The sequence below is a fragment of the Zootoca vivipara genome, chromosome 2 (assembly GCF_965207765.1).
Source record: "Zootoca vivipara chromosome 2, rZooViv2.hap1.1, whole genome shotgun sequence".
Taxonomy (NCBI): Eukaryota; Metazoa; Chordata; class Lepidosauria; order Squamata; family Lacertidae; genus Zootoca; species Zootoca vivipara.
In genome coordinates, this window is record NC_142584.1 from 8,304,752 (window position 1) to 8,324,787 (window position 20,036).

At 46.8% G+C, this 20,036-nt stretch overlaps 1 protein-coding gene across 1 annotated transcript in view; it reads right to left on the minus strand.

Moving 5' to 3' along the window:
- The window catches only part of MARCHF9 (membrane associated ring-CH-type finger 9), a 47,127-nt gene that overhangs the window by 13,005 nt on the left and 14,086 nt on the right, over positions 1-20,036 (minus strand). The window contains exon 2 of the mRNA XM_035107934.3: positions 2,752-2,907. Coding sequence (XP_034963825.1) covers positions 2,752-2,907 — 156 coding nt within the window. The remainder of the gene's footprint in view (positions 1-2,751; positions 2,908-20,036) is intronic.

Here is a 20,036-nt window from a genome sequence, read left to right on the forward strand (position 1 = left end):
GTGCTCTGTAGCACTTTGAATCCTCCTCCTGCCACGGCTCGGTGCCTGGAAACAGCTGCTGCTGCTGAAGCACAAAGCACCCAGCAGCGCCGCGTGGAGGAGGAGGAGGATTCAAAGTGCTACAGAGCACTGCTGCATCCCAGAGGCTCGGGACTCTCCACACGGCGCTGCCGGGCACCGACCCGGCAAGCCGCCTCCTCCTCCTGCCACAGCTCAGCCTCACGAACGTGCAACTCTGAGGCTTTACGCACTTCTCCTAAAACGGACACCCGCTGCCTCACGCTGCACGGGAAATGCTTTTTGCCCCTGGGTCCCTTCGCGCTCTTTTCTGGCGATGAATCAAGGCGGCGACCCCCCCTTCCCTTTCTTTCTTCCTCTCTCTCGTTCTTATTCTTTCTTTCCCTCTCCTTCCTTCCTTCTTTATCTCTGTCTTCCCTCCCTCTTTCTTTTTCTTTCCTTCTTTATTCCTTCTTTCCTACTCTTCTTTCTCTCACCTCTTTCCTTCCTCTCTCCCTCCTGCTCCCTCTTTTCTTTCTTCCTTCCTTCCTTTCTTCCTTCTGTCCTTCCCATCTTTCTTCCTCTCCCTCATTCTTATTCTTTCTTTCCCTCTACTTCCTTCCTTATTTCTCCCTTTCCGTCTTCTCTCCCTCTTTCTTTTTCTTTCCTTCTTTATTCCCTTCCTTATTTCCTACTCTTCTTTCTCTCCCCTCTTTCCTTCCTTCCTCTCTCCCTCCCACTCCCTCTTTTCTTCCTCCCTCCCTCCCTCCCTCCCCTCCCTCTCCCTCTCCTCAGAAACATAGGATGCTGCTTTATACTTCTGGCCCTTAAACCCTGGAAGCAGGAGAGCAGCTCCAGTGAGTCAACCTCAGCCAGTCCCTTTGGTGAACGGTGGTGGCTCACTGGCAGAACATCTGTCCTGCATGTAGAAGGACCCCAGCATCTCCAGGTACTAGTAGCTCTGCAAAGGTCCTGCATGAAACCCTAGCGAGCCTCCACCACCCAGTGCAGTTACCAAAAATCATTTTTCAATAAATTGTACAATAATTGTACATTTGAATATCTACTTGCCATTATTCTGACTATGTTTCTGCTTTCAGAGCTAGTTATTACTTACATTATTACAAAAAACAGTAATAATTGAATGCAGTGACAATAATTTATGATAATAAAGAGTGGACACATAGTCCTACAGATACAACCGGCCCTTTGAGGGTGACCAAACTGCTGATGCGGCCCCTGATGAATTTGAGTTTGACACCCCTGATCTACTTGCATTTTGACGTGCTTTCGAACTGCTAGGTTGGCAGGAGCTGGGACCAAGGAATGGGAGCTCACCCCGTCACAGGGATTCGAACCGCCGACCTTCTGATCAGCAAGCCCTAGGCTCAGTGGTTTAACCACAGCGCCACCTGGGTCCCTATTATTAGTATTACTACAGTATTATTATTATTATTATTATTATTATTATTATTATTATTATTATTATTATTATTATTTACGGCCCATTCCAAGCATTGTAGCCAGTGCTGGCCCTGTTCAGAACAGAACCACTGAAATTGATAGACACAACTAACTTAGGCCCATCAATTTCAACGCGTCTACTCTGAGTAGGACGACTCCCCATGCTGCTGCTTCCCATGGCTTCCTTTCCACACCCTGTGACCAAACCAGATAATGGGAATAGAACAGAGTGGGGGGGGGATGCCACAGGATACTGGTTTTTGGAATGTGCTGCAGGATATATCCTCAGGTTCCTTGAAAACTTACTAATCTCCTTACTGAGGAAGGCTTGAGAATGGCAGACAGGGTTTTCTACAATGTGCAACCACAGGGGGCGCTCTGAATGCTTCCAAAGTCATACCCTCAGTTTGTGGAGCAATCCTGAAGCACAATAAAGGCTTCACCAGGTGAAATGTGCACAACACAGCACAATGGGTGATGAATGTATGGCTACCAGAATCTTTGTTGGGTAGTTAAGACTGATTGGCAGGCCTGTACAGTGGTGCCTCGCAAGGCGAATTTAATTTGTTCCGCGAGTCAATTCGTTTTGGGAAAAAATTCGTCTCGCGAATCGCGGTTTCCCATAGGAATGCATTGAAATTTCTTTTAATTAAATTTCAATGCATTCCTATGGGAAACCGCAATTTGCAAGACGAATTTTTCGCAAAACTAATTCGTCTTGCGAGTCACCATCAGATCGCAAGACGCATCCGTCTTGCGAAAAATTCGTCTTGCAGGGCATTCGTCTTGCGAGGTACCACTGTATATGTATGTGTGCTCACACACATGCACTTCATCTGTCATGATTTGCTGCTGACTCCCCTCCTCCCTACAACATGTGGCCTGCTGGTAAAAAAAATAATTCATCAACCAGGGTTTCAGCAGACCCGCAAAGTGTTCCTATATTCCAGGGACAGTCCCAGATTTACAGAAGCCGTCCCGGTTTCCAATTTGACCCCAGAATGTCCAGATTTTCCTTAGGACATCCCTACTTTCATTGGAGATATGTTGGAGGGTATGGAATTACGTGACCCCGAGCCAAGCAGATAAGTAACTATACAAGACATCAGAAGGCAGCCGTGTATAGGGAAGTTTTTTTGAAAAATGTTTAACGTTTTATTGTATTTTTTATATATGTTCGAAGCCACCCAGAATGGCTGGGGCAGCCCAGCCAGGTGGACAGGGTATAAATAGTAAAATTTTCATCAGAGAAGCGTTGCAGAGTATGACTTTAGCCGTTTCGGTGCTTACCTGCAAGGGATTCTTTGTGCTAATGGCTAAGACCTGGTATTTGAAGTAGCACAGCTCGCAGCTCCAAGAACCTCTCTCGCTGATCCAGCGAATCAGGCAGGGCTGGTGGGTGCAGCGGACAGACCCGTCGCAGCGACATGGGCTTAACAGCTCCCCCTGCAAGGAAAAGAGCAAAGGAGAGTCAGGGAGGTAGAATCATAGAATCATAGAGTTGGAAGAGACCACAAAGCCATCCAGTCCAACCCCCTGCCAAGCAGGAAACACCACCAAAGCATTCTTGACATATGCCTGTCAAGCCTCTGCTTAAAGACCTCCAAAGAAAGAGACTCCACCACACTCCTTGGTAGAAAATTTCACTGCCGAACAGCTCTTACTGTCAGGAAGTTCTTCCTAATGTTTTGGTGGAATCTTCTTTCTTGTAGTTTGAATTCATTGCTCCGTGTCCGCTTCTCTGGAGCAGCTTAAAACAATCTTTCTCCCTCCTCCATATGACATCCTTTCATATATTTGAACATGGCTATCACATCACCCCTTAACCTTCTCTTATTGGCTACAGGCCATAAGCTTCCTGGACCCGGAAGCTACCCATCCCTGTAAGAGTATTCAGTACCAATCATGACAAACCATCACCACCACCAAGAGGATTCTGGGTAACACCGGCCATCTCTAAGCCTAGAGTCCATTAGGTAAAGGTAAAGGGACCCCTGACCATTAGGTCCAGTCATGACCGACTCTGGGGTTGTGCACTCATCTCGCATTATTGGCCGAGGGAGCCGGCGTATAGCTTCCAGGTCATGTGGCCAGCATGACAAAGCCGCTTCTGGAAAACCAGAGCAGCACACGGAAACGCCGTTTACCTTCCCGCTGTAGCGGTTCCTATTTATCTACTTGCATTTTGACGTGCTTTCGAACTGCTAGGTTGGCAGGAGCTGGGACCAAGCAACGGGAGCTCACCCCGTCACAGGGATTCGAACCGCCAACCTTCTGATCAGCAAGCCCTAGGCTCAGTGGTTTAACCACAGCGCCACCTGGGTCCCAGAGGATTCTGGGTAACACCGGCCATCTCTAAGCCTAGAGTCCATTAGGTCTCCTCTATTTAAGAAACACCACCACCACACCACAGAAGCGAGCATGGTTCGTTAGTGTGAGCTGCTTAATGTGCTGGCAAGGAGAGCAATTAGCATCAATATTTCAAGCTCGCTTGCAGGAAGGATTAATGATATGTTAGGGATGTATGCCTGGACAAGGAAATTGCTGTGGATTCCTGTCAGCTGGGGGGGGGGAAGAGGCAGAGCAAGAGGTCACTACTGGGTCTCTGGCCACGTATCCCAACAGCAGCAGAATCCCGTTGCCAATAACACAGCGACAAAGGAGGAAAGGGGCAGGCTGCAGAGAGAAAGCAAGCAAGCAGGGTAGTCAATGACTGGATTAGTCAATTGGTAAAGGAAATGAGGGACCCAGGTGGCGCTGTGGGTTAAACCACAGAGCCTAGGGCTTGCTGATCAGAAGGTCGGCGGTTCGAATCCCTGCGACGGGGTGAGCTCCCGTTGCTCGGTCCCAGCTCCTGCCAACCTAGCAGTTCGAAAGCACATCAAAATGCAAGTAGATAAATAGGAACCGCTACAGCGGGAAGGTAAACGGCGTTTCCATGTGCTGCTCTGTTTTGCCAGAAGCGGCTTTGTCATGCTGGCCACATGACCTGGAAGCTGTACGCTGGCTCCCTCGGCCAATAATACGAGATGAGCGCACAACCCCAGAGTCGATCACGACTGGACCTAATGGTCAGGGGTCCCTTTACCTTTTAAAGGAAATTAGGAGCAAGCTCTCAGGTGGCTGGAGTGGCCTGGCGGGTGCCCCATCGGTGCTTGGGATTACCTTAAACATGCATGCTTATGTTGCTAACTTTGATATTGAAAGGAGGTAGGGAGTCATGTGGCTCAAGGCTGGCTTGAGCCCCAAAATGGAAAATGAGCGAGGTCCCAACTAAAGAAGAGCGGCAACTTAAGAGGATGGAATATGCGCTGCTTGCGGACTTAACACATAGAACAAGAAGAGCATATGTTTAGAGAAGATTGGAAAGTGTTTACTAAATATATGGGGGAAATTGTGTACACTTGAAAACGTGGGCAGCATTAAGATAAATTCAACAGTGTAAATAAGTTCTGATGGATGCGATAATGGAATACTGGATGGTTTAGTTTATGTAAAATATGCAGGGATTTATGATATGCAAAATGAACCATGGAAAGATAAGAAGGGAAGTCATTGATATTTTAAGGGTGTTTAAACAAGTATTCTAAATTGTAAAACAGAAAATTTAATAAAAATTATATATGTAAAGGGGCCCCTGACCATCAGGTCCAGTCACGGACGACTCTGGGGTTGCGGCGCTCATCTCGCTCTATAGGCCGAGGGAGCCGGCGTTTGTCCGCAGACAGCTTCCGGGTCATGTGGCCAGCATGACAAAGCTGCTTCTGGCGAGCCAGAGCAGCGCACGGAAACGCCGTTTACCTTCCCGCTGGAGCGGTCCCTATTTATCTACTTGCACTTTGATGTGCTTTCAAACTGCTAGGTGGGCAGGAGCTGGGACCGAGCAACGGGAGCTCACCCCGTCGCGGGGATTCGAACCGCCGACCTTCTGATCAGCAAGCCCTAGACTCTGTGATTTTACCCACAGCGCCACCTGGGTCCCTAACGTGCCCCCAATAGCTGTCAGAGGGTGGGGCTGGGCAAAAAAAAACCTGGCGCTGGGCCCAAATAAAGAGCAAGAGAAGGACCCACACCAGGGCCCCACACAGCTGCTTTCCCTTCCAATTTAAGTGGCAAGCCTAACACAGGAAAAGCCACACTGGGCCAGACCAGTGGCCCATCTATTCCAGCACCCTGTTCTCCCGGTGGCTGACCAGAAGGCCACAAAGAGCAGGGACACGAGCACAACAGCACCCTGGCCATACCTGTGTCATTTGGCCCTAGCTCGGAGGGCCAGTGGGCAGAGGGTGAGCTTTGGATATGGGAGGCCCAAGTTCCAATAGCGCTCTAACGATGACCTTACTGGGGATTGTTTTACCGTTCTGCTTCCGTTGTAGAGGCATTCCCTCCCCACCACCACCACCATTAGCTAACAGAAGCAGTCTTCGAATTCTGATGTCGACTCTTGCTTGCGTGGGTGGAGGGTACAGAGGGGCGTGCATGTATAAAAAACTAGGCTACTGTACGAAAGGTAAAATTTACATTAGTGACTAGGGCTGTGAAATATACTCGGAGTCGAGAGTGAATTTCATGCTCTTTATTCAGCTCATAGTCATCAAGGAGAAGAAGAGAAGAATGGCTCTTTTCCCAAAACCATCTGCTTATATACATTATTTACACAATGGGCCTTGCGTGATTGGCTACTTCAAGGCTACACCTGTGGGCCAATCAGGTTGTGGATTGACTTCTGCCTGCAGCCTGATTGGCTGCTCCTACAGGCCAATCAGGTTGCAGATTCACTTCTGCCAGCCGCCTGATTGGCTGCTCCCGCAGGCCAATCAGGTTACGGATTCGCTTCCACCTGGAGTTGGATTGGGTAGCTCCTGCGGACCAATCAGACTGCTGATTCTGAATCCTATTGTTCTACCGGTAGGATTCAGCTCAGTACATAACAGGCTGGACAATATCTGGTTTTCAACACTGTGATATATCACCAGATAAACATTGTGATATATACTGATCTATCAAAATGCCTGAAATAAGGATGGAGCTATGTAGAGGCAACTGAGCGGCTGCACGGTTTTTTCCCACATTGTGATTTTTGCATAGCCCACCTACCCACCATGATTTGTGATATATTGCCTGGTCAAAAAGGGTGAAACCGATATCACGATGTGGACTTCAAACCAGTTTTGGAGGGTAATCAGTATGTTACCTAGCCCTATTAAGTGACCCCCCACCTACTGTTGCCCCTGGCCACCACTGGCATGTGGCCCTCAAAAGGTTCTCTAGAAGGGAATGTGGCCCCTCAGGCTGAGGAAAAGTTCCCCCACCCCTGATCTAACACAGTAGCAGTAAGCAAGAGAATGTAACAGAATGATAAGCAAAATTAGAAGAATGTTTCAAAGTTTGGGAAAGAATTACGTCAGACCTTTGAGTGGCACAAAACTACTGGGAAGAAAAGCGGCTTTGAATAATTCAATTATGTCCCTATTGTTACAGTCTCGGGCCTCTGCAGAATTATTAAAAATCCAGCCTTCTATTTTCAGTCATTTAAGCAGGAAGATGAGACAAGACAGGAGGTTTAAAAAAGAGGTACAGGAGATGGGGATGAGTTTGTGTGCAAGGAGTTAAGAGTAACGGTCCATGGCAAGTGCTGCTATGCTCAAAGCACACCAGAAAGTATCAGGTTAGAAAACACATTGAGTTTTCATGAAATCCTCATGAAACTATACATCAGGCATCCCCAAACTGCGGCCCTCCAGATGTTTTGGCCTACAACTCCCATGATCCCTAGCTAAGAGGACCAGTGGTCAGGGATGATGGGAATTGTAGTCCAAAACATCTGGAGGGCCAAAGTTTGGGGATGCCTGCTATACATCATGGTAGCATCGCAAAGCCTTTTTTCTTGTGTATGGATGCTAAGATGCCACAATTGGCTGTGGCTTCTCATCATGCCTACCACAATGCAACATGTAATACAATACAAATTCCCAGTCTGGATCCTGGGCACACCTTGCACCTTAAGGTCATCATCAAGTATATGCCCCTGTTGTCTGAGGCTCAGAGGATGGCTCTGACACCCAGGGCTTTCTTCATAATGGTACCTTTCTCTTGGAAACTCCTTGCCAAAGGAAGCCCATCACAGAAGTTTGCTCCTAAATTCTAGCCACTGTATTAGGAAGGCCATTGGCAAGGATATTCTGAAGGGGTGGCACACCTGTCAATCTACATGCAAGTTTTGCACCGTTTCCCAATGTTCTGTGCAAAGAAAGCCTAACACACATGAACCAGCTCAAAGCAGCCTTAGGAAAACCACCATTACTCAACAGCGCCTGTTTTGTACTGCTTTGTGCTCTACACAGTACATTTGTCCTGGAGACTGATCCCTATTCTAAGTCTGCATTGCAACTTTGCTCAGGCAACGTGGACACTCATTTCTGATCTTCAAACCACCACCAAAAACAAACATACACAACCCTTTTCATGCAATCCTGTCATTCTCACATGGTTTCTTCATTGTTGCCGGTGGGGGACCTTCAGCCCATGGGGCAGTCTTGGGCTACTAGGGGTTCCCATTTGACCTGCTCAGCCATATTTGTGAAAGCACCCCACCTGTCAATCAGGTGACACCATCCTGATGGCAGCTGATGGCTCGGTACAGCCGAGCCCTGCAGAAAGCACTATCTATCGAACCCATCAATCCTGCTCGGTTCAGCTGCTCATGCCAGTTTCCCGGAGGCAACTGGAGCGCACAGCCAATCCCTACAGAAAACATGATGAACATGCACACCCACACCCCTCACACATCAGCTGATGGTTCAATCCTCAGTGTTTGCTAAATACAAATACAGTGGTGCCTCGGTTTATGAACACAATTGGTTCCAGAAGTCTGTTCATAAACTGAAGCGTTCATAAACTGAAGCGAACTTTCCCATTGAAAGTAATGGAAAGTGGATTAATCTGTTCCAGATGGTCCGCGGAGTACGTAAACTGAAGTGTTCATAAACTGAAGCGAACTTTCCCATTGAAAGTAATGGAAAGTGGATTAATCTGTTCCAGACGGGTCCGCGGAGTACTCAACCTGAAGCGTACTTAACCCGAAGCATGGGTGTAATGGTTCCGGAAGTCTGTTCATAAACCGAAGCGTTCATAAACTGAAGCGAACTTTCCGATTGAAAGTAATGGAAAGTGAATTAATCTGTTCCAGATGGGTCCACGGCATTCGCAAACCGAAAATTGGTAAACCGAGGTGTTCATAAACCGAGGTTCCACTGTAAAGCAAACATGCTGTGCAGGGGTTGCTAACACTTCCAGATGTTGCTGGACTCCAACTCCCATCAGCCCCGGTCAGCAAGGGATGATGGGAGCTGGGAGTCCAACGGCATAGGGCACCATGTTATAAATCAAAGTCTTGTTCTGAGCAGCGGGCAAGGGGCAGAAGGGTAACTGAGCAGACATTGCCTTGATCTCATGGGATGCTGCTCTCTCTTAGCTGCCAGAAAGTGATGCTGGGGATCTAGCAAAGAAAATGGGCAACAAAGGACTCTTCTCACCAGGTGATTTAAACAGTGCTCTTCCCCCCACCCCAGGGGGCTCCCTCTGTGCAGTTGCTTATTTCTACACCCTCCCAGGTTCTAGGGCTAGAATTAAAATATTAAACAAAGACCACAAAAGGGGAAAAAATGAACCCTGCCCACCCCCAGGTGGTGCAGCTGCTGTGTGTCACTGTGCTCACAGCCTGGGTTAACTGAAGCACAATGCAAAATCAAATTGGAGGATTGGGGGGTGGGGAACAGAGTTCCTAAATTGGGTCACTGTATCCAACAAAGGGAAAACAGAAGGAGTGTCTGGCTTTCCTCCTAAATCCGACACACACTTAGCTTGTCTGCCCTCCTTGCAACCCACCCACCCACCCCCTCCGCTGAACCATGGCTGCAGTTCAGGGCATGCTTAAGCAGCGCAGGAAGCAGCAGCCTGGGGGGGCCATTTGGAGGATGTAATTAACTGAGAAGGTGGGGGGAGAGGGAAGGGTAGTAACGCTGCAGGAAGCCTTACACAAGGAATGGGTTGGAAAGAGCAGGCTCTGAAGTCACAGGAGAGACGCGTCTCCCATTGTTTTAGGAAGGGGGAGGAAGCAGGCTCTGCTCACAGAGGCATTTGATGTCGCCTGCAGCCTCCCCACCTCCCAACATTCCCTGGACTTTATTTGTGGACACCACAAATTTGTGGATATTCCAGAGAAGCGTTCGTTTCAAAAGACAAGAGCAGGTTCCTAATCCTTATGGATGAGAGGACAAGTTTTGACAGGTGAAGGAAGCGAGGGCGATAGGCCAGGAGAGAGAATGTGGGAGGAGCTTCCAGTGAAAATAACAACTCTGTAGCAAAGGGAGCCAGTTTCAATGGGGGCCCTGTCACCAATTCTCTGTTCCCTGTACCCCCCGGGGGCCAGAGGGTGGGAGATGAAACTGCAGACAGGTTGACAAGAGGATGGTAGCCTGACTGCCCCCAAATCCTCTTGGTTCTGGAACGCAAGTGATCCCCAAGAGCCAATTCCCCAGCACGAGCTGCTATAAAGCTTTCAGGTCCGTAGCATGCAGGCCTGACTTGTCACTAAGATGGTCAGGTTGTGTCTGAGCTTCAGAAGATGGAACTAACAAACTCTCTCCCTCCATGACATACTAATGTCTCTGGGTAACAGTTAGGCTTGACCCCGTCTCTCTAACAGCATGTTTTCCGCACGCAGTGAATGTCTTGTTCCTGTAGATCCTGGTGCCTTCTGCTTCAAAAACATGTGCCCTGCTACAGAATTATGACCCTTTCCTTCATATGTTCAGTTTTAATGATAAATGAATGATAAATGGCTTTAAAGGGGGGGGAGCAATGATACGAGCCAACAATATTGAGTACAGTGGAACCTCGGTTTATGAACACCTCGGTTTACGGATTTTCGGTTTACGAACGCCGCGGACCCATCTGGAACGGATTAATTCACTTTCCATTACTTTCAATGGGAAAGTTTGCTTCGGTTTATGAACGCTTCAGTTTTGAGCAGACTTCCGGAACCAATTACACCCATGCTTCGGGTTAAGTACGCTTCAGGTTGAGTACGCCGCGGACCCGTCTGGAACGGATTAATCCACTTTCCCTTACTTTCAATGGGAAAGTTCGCTTCAGGTTGAGTACTCCGTGGACCGTCTGGAACAGATTATTCCACTTTCCATTACTTTCGATGGGAAAGTTCGCTTCAGTTTATGAACACTTCAGTTTATGAACAGACTTCCGGAACCAATTGTGTTCATAAACCGAGGTACCACTGTATTGCTATATTCTTGAGGCTCGGGGTGGTGGTGGAATGCAGATCTTCCTGACTATAGCTCACTACGCAAATACAAAAGAAACTCACATTTCGTGCACCAAAGGCCCAGTCATTTTGTTTTGCGTTTCCCCCTCCCCCCAAAAAAAAGCAATGGAGAAAGCTCAAGGCTGCCTTTGCGCCAAATGTTTCCTTTGGAGGAGGAGAGCAACTTATGGTGCCTTCCTAGATTGGGCAGTTATTCTAGGGGCACAGAAGCAAGCACACAGGCAGGCAGGCAGGCAGGCATTGCCGAGGACACAAGGAGAGCCCGGCTGGATCACATAAATCTCATTCCAGCATTCTGTTTACACACTGCCCACCCAGATGACTCCTGCAAGGCCCACCAGCAGGATATGAGTGCAATAGCTCACGGGAACTGGTACCAACAATGCTGCTGGTACTGGAAGAACACAGTAAACAGTGTTAGAAATTTGGGTATAGAAAATAGGTGCCCAATGACACCTTGAATCTAGGTTGCGGTTGCGACAACTGAATACCTTTTCACCAGGGGGTGGGACTAAATAACCCCTCTGGGTCTCTTCCAGTGCTACAATTATATGGTTCTGTTGCTTAACTCCTAAAACAATTCACTTGTCCCAGTACAAGAAAGAGAAACACACACAGTGGAAATGGAAATGGTATTAACTATATAGAGGGTTTTTTTAACTGTGGTCGCCAACCTGGCTAGCACTCAGAAATTTCCACGTAGTTGCTGTTGCCAAATGCGCCTGGCACCTGGCTAATTTCAAACAGTGCGGTGAAACATACACCCTCTAAAATTCATACCAACTCTACCAGTCGAATTAGTTATGTTGCTACTGATCTCTCCCTGAAAACAAGCTGCAGGCTTAAATTGAACAAACCTGCTTCAGCCTCTGGCAGGTGGCTGTGTGCTCTCTCTCTAAACACCTGAAAGACCATCAACCACTACACACTCTCTCTCTCTCTCTCTCTCTCTCTCTCTCTCTCTCTCTCTATATATATATATATATATACATATTATTTTTATTACGTTTTCAATTTCTACATCTGAAAATAAACATTTTACATACTGTTAAATAGCCAATGACTTCCCTCCTTCTCTTTTCTTGGTTCGTTTTCTTAATCTTTCATTCCTGCATATTTTGCTACAACCATATTAGTCAGTTCTCCACCTTTACATCACTCAAACATTAATTACACTGTTGACTTTATCTTAATGCTGCCAGCGTTTTCAGCTGTGTACAGCTATTTTCCATATCCTCAATAAATACTTTCCACTCTTCTTCTTGCTCTTTTATTCTATATGTTAAACCTGCAAGATCTGCATATTCTGCCATCTTAAGTTGCCAGTCCTCTTTGCCTGGGACCTCCCTCACTTTCCTTTTTGGGGCTAACAAAACTTGGGCTGCCGTTGTTGCATACATGAATAAATTTTGTTGACACTTAAGAGATTTCAGTCTGGATCATTCCCAACAAAAAAGACTCGTCTTTTCGGGAAAGATATTTTAAACATTTTTTTCAACTCATTATGGATCATTTCCCAATATTCTTTTACCTGTTTACAAGGCCAGCAACATATGAAAAAAAACGTTCCCTTCATTTCTTTACATTTCCAACACATATCTGATTCTGCTTTATACATCTTAGCCAACCTACTCGGAGTTAAATACCACCTGTGTATCACTTTCATATAATTCTCTGGTCAGCTATTACTAGCCACCGCTTGCAGTCAATGACCACACCATGCCAAAGGGGAGTTAACCTGACTCACAACAGCATATTCAGTTCTTCAACGTGAGAAGTACTATTTCACAGAACACTCTCTTTTCAATTAGTTCTAACCAGGCCATAGGGAACAGGAAATAAAGATTTCTCCCTTTCCCCCAAAACATATATGGATCTGAGCTTTAAAATAACAACAGCAGCCATGTAATCAGCAGGCTGTGGCCGTTGATGGGGAAAATGTTAGTCTGTGATGCATTCATTACAATACGAACAGGCCATCAATTGTTCATCTAAATCAATTCTCCGCTGTATGATTATTACCATGTGATAACCACATTGCTTGGCTTCTCTTGATTTCAGATGCCATGACGTGGGCCCCTCTGGTATAATTGGGGTCTGTTTCACACTACAGGAAAAATACTGGGTATTAGAAAAAAGGAGAATGCAGAGAAGCAAAATGAATTCTCTGCATCTGTCTCCACTGTGGAAGAAGTAGGGCAGATTCCGATGCCTGAGCTAAGTTCCTTAGTCAGAGGAACTGAGATAAACAGCGGTGACAAGAGACAAGTTTGAGGTCTTATTGACAAGTTTAAAAAGGACAGATCACTAGGTATGTATGGCATCCATCTGAGAGTTCTTAAAAGATTCAAGTGAAATTGTTGATCTTTTAACAGAAAGATATAACTCATGGTCCCAAAACTAAGGCCCGGGGGCCGGATGCGGCCCAATCGCCTTCTAAATCCGGCCCACGGATGGTCTGGGAATCAGCATGTTTTTACATGAGTAGAATGTGTCCTTTTATTTAAAATGCATCTCTGGGTTATTTGTGGGGCATAGGAATTCATTCATTTTCCCCCAAAAAAATATAGTCCGGCCCCCCACAAGGTCTGAGGGACAGTTCACCGGCCCTCTGCTGAAAAAGTTTGCTGACCCCTGATATAACTTGTCCCAAAGAACAATCTCCATAACCAAGGACAGGGAAATGATTAACATAACACCAATTTTGAAAAAGGGATGGAGGTGGGATCTGGGAAATTTCAGGTCAGTTTTAGGAAAAGTGATAGAAAGCATTATTAAAGGTAGAAATGCCAAGTGTATAGAAGAACAAGTCTTGCTGAGCAGAACCAGCATGGCCTCCGCAAGCATAAGACTTTAAGATGCTTCTAGATTAAGGTTACCAGATTTTTTTCCAATGAATCCGGGGACACTTTTCAATTTCAATGGATTTTGTATGGGGACTGGTTTGTAAATCCAGGGAATGTCCCCAGGAAACGGGGACGCCTGGTAACCTTATTCTAGATCAGGCATCTCCAAACTTCGGCCCTCCAGATGTTTTGGACTACAATTCCCATCATCCCTGACCACTGGTCCTGTTAGCTAGGGATCGTGGGAGTTGTAGGCCAAAACATCTGGAGGGCCGCAGTTTGGGGATGCCTGTTCTACCCTGTTTCTCCGAAAATAAGACGTAGCCATAAAATAAGCCATAGCAGGATTTTTAAGCATTCAAGGAATATAAGCCATACCCTGAAAATAAGCCATAGTGATAGGCAGTTTTAACCGTGTAGGTTAAACTGTATCATACTTAAAAAAAAAAAAGACATCCCCTGAAAATAAGCCATTGTGTGTGGGGTTTTTTAGGAAAAATAAATATAAGACGGTGTCTTATTTTTGGAGAAACACAGTAGATGAATATTTATTGTGGGATGCGTGTTCCTCATCCATGCAAACTTCTTGCAGCATCCTCACAATGTCATCAGCATCAAAATGACAGTCCCTATTCCTGTCCCTACCCGCCACCCTTCATTTAATCCAGATTTACTCTTTCTGGGGAAATCCAGTAAGTTTAAAAACAAACAAACAATTGGTGCCAACAACCCGTTTGTGATATCTGAATGAACCAATTATAAAATTAAGCCCCCAACTGAAAGCATCCCAGCCAGCCTTTTAAAGTTCTTTCAGAGTGTCAAATGTGGGTGGGAGGGAGAAAGGTGTGTGAATACAGCAGCCCCTGTGTACTGAAGACTTTCAGTAAGCTTTCAATAAAGTCATAGTATCATAGCATTGTAAAGCTGGAAGGGACCAAAGGGTCATCTAGTCCAACCCCCTGCAATGCAATTCTCTTGCCAAAGACTTCTGAGTACGCTTAGCACTCATGGTGTAAGACAGCAGGTTCCTCTTTTGGATCAGCAACTGGGTAAAGAACAGGAAGCAAACAGTAAGAATAAACTGACATTTCCTGCAATGGAAGGAAGTAAGAAATGTGTGTCTATGTCCCTCTGCTAAGTGCTGAATGCTGGAAGGTTCAGGATGGACAGAAGGACTGCTTCACACAGCACACAGTTCAACTATGGAATTTGCTACAACAAAAAGTGCCGATGGCCACCAACCGAGACGACTTTAAAAAGGGTTTAGCTGGATTCATGGAGCATTTCTTTATTTAACAAAAGGTATGCGATTGCTTGATTGCAATGAAACCTCTAAGTGGCTGGCAAAAGGAGTAAGACATTAAAATTATCCATAAGAGACAGTTAAAAACAGGATTTTAAATTAAAATAGTATAAGGGGTATCAACAGCAGCTTTCTATGATGGCCAGCAGCAGAGGCAATACGTCTCTAAATACAGTTGAACCTTGGTTGTCAAACGGCTTAGTTGCCAAACAAATTGGCTCCCAAGCACCGCAAACCCAGAAGTGAATGTTCTGGTCTGCGAACGTTTTTTGGAAGCTGAACATCCAACATTCCATGGCTTCCGATTGAGTGCAGGAAGCTCCTGCAGCCAATCGGGAGCCGCGCCTTGGTTTTTTAACAGACTCTCAGAACGGATAAAGTTTGACAATCAAGGTACCACTGTACTAGTTTCTAGCTACCGCAAGGGGACAGGAGGGCGGTTGCACTCAGATCTTGCTTGCGGGATTCCCAAGAGGCACCAGGTTGCCCCTGTCGGAACAGGATGATCTGATCCAGCACAGCTCTTGCGGGTCCTTTCCACCGCCCTTCTACTTATTCGCTTTCTTCCTGAAGATCAGCATGCCTGTGCATTCCCACACAACTCCCTCCGTCCACCGAGTGCCAAATGGGATTCGCCCTCTTCCCTCCCGCAGGTGAGCTGGAGCCAACAGTGTCTCTTCCCTGAAAAGGTGTGCTGGGGACTCATCTGCCAGCTCAGGCCAGGAACATACCACTGGCTCGGTCGGCTATTGTAATCGGCAATTTCACGGCTGGCTAATTCCCTTTGCTGCTGCCTTGCTTACACTCACTCGCACTCTCTCTCTCTCACACACACACACACACAAAACTTACCGGCAGAGCTGCAGGGCTGCCGACAGCACATGGGATGTGGGAGGCAACAGTGGAAACATTTCAGGGGCTCGCAGCATGGCGCATAGACCTGCTGGCTCTGCTCAGTTCCACTCCTCACCTCACCTCAAGCTAACTGCTGCTGCCACACGTAGGGTGAAAGGGAGCTTGATCTAAGGCCTATCTAGACTGTTGATGTAGCTCTGGAGAAGAGCATCTCACTTGCATGTGGAAGGTACCAGCTTCCATCCCTGGCATCTCCAAGTTGGCCAGGGAAAGGCCCTCCTTTCTGCACCCACTTACTCGATACCACTCTCTCTCTCCCTGGGCAATAGGGTGGCTGGAATCAGGCTAAGAAATAAAGGGCAGGCCAGCAAGCAGAGGCTGCTCCTTGCCACTGTTATAATTTTTTTAGGGTGCACACACATAGCAGACACACACCCCACAGAAAAACAACCCTTCAGAATTTAAGGAATATTCCCTGAGAAAATCGCACTTTATTTTAGCGCACAGAACAATCCCAAAAGCTATCTTGGCTCCCCAAATGACTCTTAAACATTCCTTCTGCAGAAAAAAAATCTCTTGGGGAAACCTTTCCCAATCATTCTTCCATTTACAAATCCTTCAATTCCTGTCTTAAAGGCATATTCTGTGTATGAAGAGGGGAGGTCTGTGACCTGGATTCAAGAACTAAGGCATTTACCATCTCAAAGGAATGTCCAGATTGGCCAGGTAATTTTCAGTCAGCAAGCATTATCTTGACAAACAGGAGACAAGACACACTCTCACATTTCTGTTGTAGACCGCCTCTTTCGGTGAAACATGTATGATGCTTCTTGAGTGGTCTTGGCTAAGGGGCTGGGCAATTTCAAAAGTTTTTGAAGGTTCTTGAACACCTTTGTCCTGGGTCCTCACCACCTCGCAAAGGGTGGGGACGGGGACTCTGTTGCAACAGGAAAATCAATATCTTCCTTGCTTTCCTTCTACTGGTTCTTGCCTTCAGCCATTGCCCTCTGACCAATCATGGACTGAGGGGACTCAAGAGTCCTTTGGGGAGCTGGGCTGCAACAGCAAACCCCATTTTTTTTTCTACAAAACCACCGTCACTCACTGGCATGCCTAGCTGCTTCCAAAGAGCAGCTACAGAGCAGAGGGGCCCACCCGCACAAGGGACCCCGGTCCTCTTACTGGTGTTTGTGGTGCCTTGGTGGCAGCTAGATATGGATTGGTATTAGTGCGCCCTTTTGAGGTGCTGGATCTCGGCAGCTATGCAGTTTGCACCAACTAAAAGCCAGCCCTATCCGTCCAACCAGGAGGGCTCATAACCTCTGCCAATCACAGGCATAAAAGTTGCATGCTTTCTACGTAACTGAAGAGGGCTCAGGAGCCAGAGCTACATGCATCATCTAAGGTAGCTTTGCTGGGCTCAGTCCCAGTTCAAAATTGGCATGATGGTGTTATAAAATCATATTTTTGGGGGGGGGGGTGTTGCAGGACACCATTACTAATGAACAGAGGGGGGTGACCGAATCTGACAGCTGCAGTTACCCAGAATCCCTCGCAACACCACCTTCTTCGCCTCTGCTCCACTCCAGAGACCCGCACCCCTCCCGTTTGGACTCAACCCTGCCTTAAGGAAGGCTTAAGGATCAGCATATGCACACATTTCCACATGACTAGCAACTTGGGAGCCATAATTCCCTGTCAATGGTATCTCATTCACAATGGAAGACTCCTCTGAACAAAAGACAGTGATCAACTCTTATGAAAATGTTAATTTCTCTTTGTGTTTAGGAATTCACACCTGGGAGGGGTGATAGGAGGACTAGGAGAGGTGTCAAAAGTGCTCAGATTTCTACCTTGAACCCTCCTTTTTTGTGAGGTATTGATTACATAGCTGTGATGTAGGAATGATGTATTGGGGGCTTTTCTTGGTGATAGGGAAACTGATAAAAGTGGAGGTTCTCTTTTGTTCTGGGTTCCTTCCTTGTTCTCCTGCGTGAGGGGAAGGACCCTGTTGCAACAGCAAATAAAGGCTTTGCTTCTCAAACTTCTCTGGTTGGCCTCTGTTATATATTCTCCGACCGATGGAGAACCCAATAAGGCTCTTGTGTACCCCATAAGGGAATAAGAGCAGATTTTTGCTTAGAACAATGGCTCATCAACACCATGAATTAACGCCCCAACAAGATGCCATTCCCCCATGCTACTAAGCTCTCTCCAGATGCTACAACAACCACACTGGCAACAGCAGGAACACCAAAGCAGTTTGGACTCTGGGCAGAGTGTCAGTCATGACAGGAGGGGAAATTGCCATGTACAGGTTCAGAGGCACAGGAATGCCTATTTTCCTTCCTTTCATTTTGCTTCTCTTGCAGAGAAGAGGAGGATCAAAAAGTTATCTGTGGCCCACAAGTCCTAACTGCTTGAAATCCTGCCTGGTTCCTCTTCTGGCTTCTGAAATTTCACCTGGCGTTGCACAAAAACACACACACACACACACACGTGCACACAGCACTGCCAAGGCCATCAATTAATTAAATGTGGAAACAACACGGTAAATAAAAGATTACTCTGCAGCCAGACTTCTAAGGCACAGCTTTAAGACCCAGGAACATTTAAAAAAGAAGTTCTCAGGGTGCTGGATTCTGCGCCCAACAGAATGACTCATTCCCTGCAATGAGTCTATTGTCTGCAAAGCTTCTGTTTGCAAGCCAGTTTTCCACTTGAATGGCATAACTGCAGAACAAATAAACACCGTCCTCCTTAGGATGGCACTGAGTTCTGTGGCATTCTTTAAGTATGCAATGTGCTTTGGGTGTGTGGGGTGTGAGAAAGTTGATCAGGATCTACCGGAGATTTCCTGTAGACCTGCAAGGGTTTCCATCTCTCAACTGTTTCACAACAGCAACAACAAGACAACAAAAGGCCACCTTTATTAGGCCGCTGAAATAGCTAGCCAGGAGTGGATTTCTGTGTGAAAGGAGGCGAATTGTACTGGGTGTCCAAAGGCCAGCACCCTGTCCACATGTCACCAGCAGTGGTGCATAAACGCCAGTGTGCTAGCACTGCACACAAATCACTGGTGGGTGTGCATGCCGGTGCCCCATTAAATGTGGCCGGTGTCTGAAATTAGCCAGGCGCCAGCCACATTTTGCACCTAGCTATTGACCACTTGCGACCAAGTGAATATGTTTGAGCTCCAGAATGGGAATCATTGGATCTTGACTGTTTTCACACACTAATGCCCCACCTTGTAGAATTCTGTTATATTTTATCTGCACATTCAGAATTAATTTCTGGAACCAAAATGCTTTTTCTGTGCAGCCTGAGTAGTGAGCAACGTTCTAGCTGATTGTCGTAGTTTGTCTTCGCTCACCCCACCCCACTGCCCTGTTCACAGTTGTGAAGAATGTATGTTATGAATGGTCCGTGTCGCCATTAAGAAAAAGAGGTCGGAATAGGCCAATAGATATATGGACTGTCCCTGGATAAATAGACTTTTCTTTTTTAAGTTCTCAAAGTTCTTAACCTAGCTCAAAGGTTGTCCTCTGAACCAGCCAGATGTTTAACTGATAATCACGTCCATTATTTGAAAAATGAGACCTTTGAGCCATCTTGCCCCCAAATGGCAGCTACTTGGGCGACTGTAACTTTGGTTTGAGGAGCCATTTGGTGCCTACCTTATATACAGTATCTGAGTTTCTAACACTGCCCACACACCCCATCGTACTGATGCAGGCTGGGCAGCAACCGCAGCACAGCAATAATGTGGGGCTGTGGGGCAGGTTAGCCCCAGATGCTGAAGGTTCCCTCTCCCCCTGTTGTGTGCTTTTCCAGCAGCAACTACACCATAGTGACAGCGCAGAATCAGACCACTGTTTTTGGACCACTCGACAGCAAGGCCTCACCAAGACTCCGAGTAGCGGTACGCATACAACTTTAAGGCTGTCAGTCCCTCAGGCAAAGAACTGTCACTTCAATGTTCTGTACAACTTCTGGCAAACTGTTGGCACTAAATACATGTTAAATGGTAGTAAAGCAAGCCCTCGCGCAGAGGTTGTACTTATGTCCTCCAAGCAACAGTAGAAGTTGTGGGTCGGCCATTTTGGTTCTCCAGAGAGAAAAGGCCAAGAAGTTTTGGGAGCCCTGTCCTTAAGGCAACACTGACTTTCTGCCCACCAGGCCCATCCCCAATTGTATTTCGATCTGCAAGTGGAATGGCATACCCTCC